The 5,552-nt window shown below is 58.7% G+C and overlaps 2 protein-coding genes across 2 annotated transcripts; one reads left to right on the forward strand and one right to left on the reverse strand.

Annotated features, from left to right (window-relative positions):
- Positions 1–39: 39 nt before the first annotated feature.
- ABHD11 (abhydrolase domain containing 11) lies at positions 40–1,097 on the forward strand (the record flags this gene model as incomplete). Its single annotated transcript, XM_010086964.1, has 3 exons — positions 40–210; positions 484–665; positions 959–1,097. Coding segments are annotated over 3 exons (492 nt in total), but the record flags the coding sequence as incomplete, so codon positions are not given.
- Positions 1,098–2,684: 1,587 nt separating this feature from the next.
- Positions 2,685–5,527, reverse strand: LOC104471583 (caspase-1-like). The gene is made up of 7 exons (XM_010086965.1): positions 5,395–5,527; positions 5,020–5,156; positions 4,602–4,778; positions 4,166–4,400; positions 3,884–4,036; positions 3,128–3,237; positions 2,685–2,777 (listed from the first exon to the last, which is right to left on the reverse strand). Exons 1-7 carry the CDS (start codon positions 5,525–5,527, stop codon positions 2,685–2,687), a joined length of 1,038 nt encoding a protein of 345 aa, XP_010085267.1.
- Positions 5,528–5,552: the final 25 nt, after the last annotated feature.

A 5,552-nucleotide genomic window follows, 5' to 3' on the forward strand; every position in this document is an offset into this window, starting at 1 on the left:
ATCTTGGCTGGAATCTGTCTGCCCCGCTTGTGTCCCCAGCCAGACCTGGTGGAGCGCCTCATCTCCGTAGACATTAGTCCCGTCTCAAGTTCACTGGTGTCTGAATTCTCCACCTACATCTCTGCCATGAAGTCGGTGAAGATCCCGGATGGTCTGTCCCGCTCTGCGGCCCGCCAGCTGGCTGACAGTCAGCTGCAGCCAGTGGTCCAGGTAGGAAATCCCGCTCCTGGGATGGGGTCTGTGCTCCCAGCCTGTACCTGGGACCAGAGCACGGGGCTTTAGGGCCACAGTCCCAGCAGGAGTCTTTCCACCCCTGCTGGCCTGGGCAGCTGGAGGACACCTCACCAGGGCTGCAGGGACCATGGGGCATGTGACGGACACACAGCATGAGAGGGACAGCAAGGCGGGGAGGACGGAGGGTGCCAGGACATCTTGAGGGCTCGATGCGCTTACTGGAGAGTGTACGATATCCTTTTGTGGCAGCTCCCGCAGCTGAGACAGTTCCTCCTCACCAACCTGACAGAGGTGGAGGGCCGCTACGGCTGGCGGGTGAACCTGGAGGCTATTTCCCACCACATGGCAGATATCATGAGCTTCCCCATCTTCCACAAGCCGTATCCTGGCCCTGCACTCTTCTTGGGAGGATCCAAGTCGCCCTACATCAGGTGGGACTGGAGAGAAGTGGTTCCAAGTCTGTGGTTTGACCCCACATGCTCTTCTGTGCCTGTCCAGGGTGGGAGGAAGCCCCCAAGATGGGGGAGGTCCTGGAGCGAGCTGTGTGCCTCCAGCAGCCAGTGACACCAGTGCGCTGGAGAGTGAGGGGGAGCTTGGGGACAGCCCTGAACTTTCCCAGCGGGGCGGGAGACGTGATCAGAGCTGGGACCCCTCTCTGCTTGGAGAGGGTGAGGGAAGGCACCGGGCTGGACCTCTGACCACAGTGTGTTCCCCTGTCCTGCAGCTCCAAAGACTACCCGGAGATCCAGCGCCTCTTCCCCAAGGCGGATGTCCAGTACATCGAAGGTGCAGGCCACATAGTCCATCAGGATAAATTTGAAGAATTCCTCACTGCTGTCCTCAACTTCCTGCCATCACTGTAGTGCTGTGGACCGGGGTTTCTGCAAGCACCCGTGGCACCTGAGGAGCTCCAGGCAGTGACGCAGGACTCTGGGCTCTGTGAAGAGGGGCGCAGCCTGGACCAGTCGATCGGGCTGGATCCTGCCTGCAAGGGCTTCTTCCACCCCAGGTCACCTGGAGATGGAACGGAGAGGCACCTCCATCCCGCTGAGCTCTTCTGCCACCGCACAGGGACAGGGGGTGGCACTGGTGCAGGACACTGTCCTGCCTGCACTGGTGTGTCTCAGACACGAGGAGGGGGCAGGAGACCCCCCCTCTAATTTTCCTGCTGCCAGACCCCCTGACTGTGGATCTGGCTGTGACTTTGTAGAACGTGCAATAAAGCTGAATCCATGGCAAGGCAGAAAGTGGTTTGGATGTGGCCACGGAGGACAGGGAGGGCAGTGGTGGGCACAGAAAGGGGCTCCCGCTTACCAGCAGCGATGCTGGTGGGAGGTGACAACTGGGCTGGGCCAGCTGGTGGAGGAGCAGATGGAAGACAGACTTGTGGATCTTTATTGGCACCCAGAGGGAATCGTGTCCTTGCTCCACCTCAGGGGCAGTGGGAGGATTGGGAAGTGGGGGAGGCTGCCTCCCAAGCAAGGAGATGCTGTGAGCCTGCAAAGGGGAGGCACAGAAATCCCTCCGGAGCACAGCTGCCCAGACTGCTCCACAGGTGGGCATCCCCTCCTGCCTGAGCTCCCTCCAATTTCTCACTTCCCGCCTACTTGCAGCATCCCTGAAAAGGCAATGTAACAGCAGGTACTGCTGGCCCAACGACCATCCTCCCACCGCGGGCTGAAGGCAGAGGAGAGGTGCTGTCTTCTGTGAAAATCCCTTTATTAAACAACGAATAAAGCCAGAGATGGGGCAGAAGCAGTTCTGGGGGTGACAGATCATCTCTGTCACAACTGGAGGCAGGCTCTGGGGACAATTAAGAGAGATACCAACCAGCTTTACATTTGGTGCTGCAAAGCCAGGTGTCTCTGCTGCTCCCTGGAAAGGGTTTGCTCAGTTTGGGGTTGTTTGGAGGCTGCAAAAGGAGGGAGGAGAGGAGACCGAGGGCTATTTTATTCCCAGGTCTATTTGTAATTGCCTAGCAGAGGAGGCACAAGTAGCTGGTCTGGAGATTCACTGTGCTTCTGCAAAGCTCTTCTTGGCTCTTTTCTGAAGAAGTGCACCTCTCTGGAGCAGGACTGCATTCATCTTGAGCTTCAGCTTTCTGCTGTGTTAACCCCAAATTCAGATGCTTCTGTCTGTGTATTATTTTTTCACCTGTGAAGAACATTAGACTGAGAAGCTCCTGAGACACGGGCTACGAAAATGAGTTCCTTGAGCACCCATCTCTCCTATGGCCAGGTGGGAGATGGGGCTGGAGTCAGGCCACTGCCCGGCCCTGGCTACCAGCACACAAGTCCTTTGGGTATCCGGTCTGAGCTGCGAGGTCTGCGACCCAGGAGCAGTGGGGAATTTCTCCCCACTCCTCCTTGCTGGCCAGGTACCAGGTTTGGGGCACAGACAAAAGGCTGCTGCAGAGGTGTGAAGTGAAGAGACTCACCATGGGCAGGAGATCAGTGGCCTGGGAAGAGGTAGAACTTCCTGAGCATTGTAGTCCGTTCTTGTGCTGGCAACTGCCGAGGGAATTTTTCAAAGGAATGTTGGACCTAGAGTGAGAGAGACAGTGGGGAGAAATGAGAGCAGCTCCGTTGCCAGCGTGGAAAGTGTGCAGAGAGTCAGGAGGCATCCCCAGGCATGTGTCCAGTGGCACAAGTGACACCATGAGCTGCGCCAACACGCCGGGCTCTTGCTTGTCCACCCTGTGGCAGGGTGCTGATGCCTCCAGAGATCCAGCTGACTTTCCAGGCCAAACCAGATGCCTTTTTGACAGAGCCTGCTCCCTAGGGGCCTGCCAAGAAATGGCCTGCCCTGGCCCAAGCTCTGCTCTGAGCCGTATTTCTGACCATTGGCATGGCTGCATATGCCAGCACACCTGCAGTTCATGGTAAAGCCTCACCTTTCGGAAGATCTCCTGTAAGTCCTTGTTACAGGCATGGTTTCGAAACTGCTTTATCAGGCGCTGGATGAAAAGGGAGCCTGTTACTGGGCATCTCCAGGAGACAGTATCTGGGGAGACAGAAGACGCCAAGTGTGATTTCACTGGTGTCCCTCACTGCAACAGTGATTAACGCTGAGTGCTGGAGCATAAGACTGAGGCACCTTTTCTGAGATCATTATATTTGGCCCATCCAACCCATGGCACGGGAAGAAGACAGGGCATCCCATGGAAGACAGAAGTAACATGAATATTCTCTTCAAGTCTCTCTGCTTTCCCATGCTCCCAGTCATTCCAGCTGCCAGGCTGGCACGGCCTGGAGTCATCTGTGACCCATCAGAAGACAATTTCCCCCCAGCCAGCCACTGCCATGAGATAAACCGTCTGGGGAAGGAGTGCAGGCAGAGCCGGTGGGGTGGGCTGGACCCAGGGCAAGGGAAGGCAGCCAGGCAGGGGCACAAAGCTCTGGCCCTGGTGCCACTGAGAGGGATCTGGGAGTGTCCTGGAGCAGCCTTGTGCCCTGGCATCGTGGGACACTGTCTTCTCTTAGGCTGTGTTGGAGCAATGCCCAAGCAGTCACCGATGGATGGGACCCCTGACAACCTGCCGCGAGGAGGAGGAGGAGGTGTGGAGGAGACTGGTGGCATCAGGAACGGGAGTCCTGTCCCCCTCGCCTGCCCTCAGGCAGGACGACAACTATCTCCAGGAACAGCTTACCAGGTGTGGAGGAATGTAAAGTGGCAAAATCACTCTCCAGGTGGACTTCACAGATTGCATCATCTTCCAGCCCTGCAGGGATCTTGTGAGCCGAGCTGGGAGTGGGCATGGCAGGGTCTGCGGAGTCGCTCACCATCACGGACCCAACCTTACCTGGGAAGGCAGGACGAGCCATCAGCGATGGTGGGGTGTCCCATCCCCACCCTGTGCTCAGGGTTCACATGCCCTGGGGGGGCCTGGCTGGCTTGCTTGCCTCGCAGGCACCTCGTAGTGGGGACTCACCTCCACGGCAGGACTGGATAATGACCACTTTCGGTTTGCCCAGCAGCGCCTGGCAATGTTTGTTGTTGAATTTCTCATAGATGGTGTCGAGGGAAAGGATGTCCGTGGTCTCGTCTCTGCTCTTGGTCCCGCAGAGCCCAGCCCTGACCCCATGGGACATGAAGACCAAGAAGGTGCTGTCAGAGGTGCAGTGCTCTTTGTGACCCGCAAAATTCTTCATGACCGCAGCCATCTCCTACAAACCAGCACAGGGAAGGAACATCAGCCACCTGTGACCACCTGTGTGGAGACCCAGCCACCAGCTGTGGGCAGGAGCCACTGCCATTGGGCACAGAGGTGTCTCTGTGGTATCTGAGCCCCCCATCACCAATGCGCACAAGGAGGGTCTCTGTGCCACTCCCGGGGCCAGCGGCAGCTGCTTGGTGCAGCCCTTTACCTCAGAAGTTAAGTTGCGATGGACATCCACCACGTAGCCCAGCCCTTCCAGTAGCTTCGTCATCCCCTCCACATCCACTTCAGCCCCATTCCGCCAGCTCAAGTGCTCAAACTCGATGTTGCAGATGAGCAGGGCCCTACGGGTTCGCATCTCCCGTGGCAGACATATGGGATAGATCTGTGAGGAGAAAGGGAGGCAGCGCAGTGGTGGGTGGGTGCAGGGGGCTTTTCTTGGGAGGCAGCTGATAGCAGAGGAGGCCCACGGGTGCAGGAGCCACATCTCCCTGGGGCATATCCCCACATATCCTGCCCTGCTTCCAGGTCAGCAACGCCCCTGGCTCCCCTCGGGAAGCCCCTGCTCACTCCGGCAGGGTGGCCAGGCCACGCTCTAGCCCTCCTCTCATCTCTGCCCACAGCACCTGGTCTCCCTCTGTGTCCCTGATGCGCTGGTACTCGCTCAGGGAGCACTGCCGGATCCACTGCTCGCCCTGGATGCCGACGGAGGGCTCAGGGGGGGCCTCAGTGTTGGGGGAGGCCAGCTGCACACTGGGGTCCCCTGCAAGCAGAAAGCCCCACAGTCACACTGGGAAGTACCTGCAGCAAGAGGGGACTGTCACAGGGCATGGACAGGCGAGCGGAGCTGGGCTCTGCTCACTGGGGGTCCCTGTTCAGCCCCACAGGGGACAGCCACCCCCTCAGAGCCCTGTCATCACTGCATGGCAAAGGGGACTCAGTGCCACAGAGCAGTGACACCTTGGAGACCCAACTGCCTCTCGCCTTCAGGCCTGGGACACCTGCCAGGTCCAGGCCCCCCTCCACCACCCCACCGGAGGCGCCGGGAGCCCCAGCATGGCTGGGGGCAGACCAGGGCTCCGCAGTTCTCACCTGACTCAGCAGCCAGACCCAGCTCATTCGCCAAGGTACCATCGCGGTCCCTGAGGCTGTCGATGAA

The sequence above is a fragment of the Pterocles gutturalis genome, unplaced genomic scaffold (assembly GCF_000699245.1).
Source record: "Pterocles gutturalis isolate BGI_N339 unplaced genomic scaffold, ASM69924v1 scaffold34786, whole genome shotgun sequence".
NCBI lineage: Eukaryota > Metazoa > Chordata > Aves > Pterocliformes > Pteroclidae > Pterocles > Pterocles gutturalis.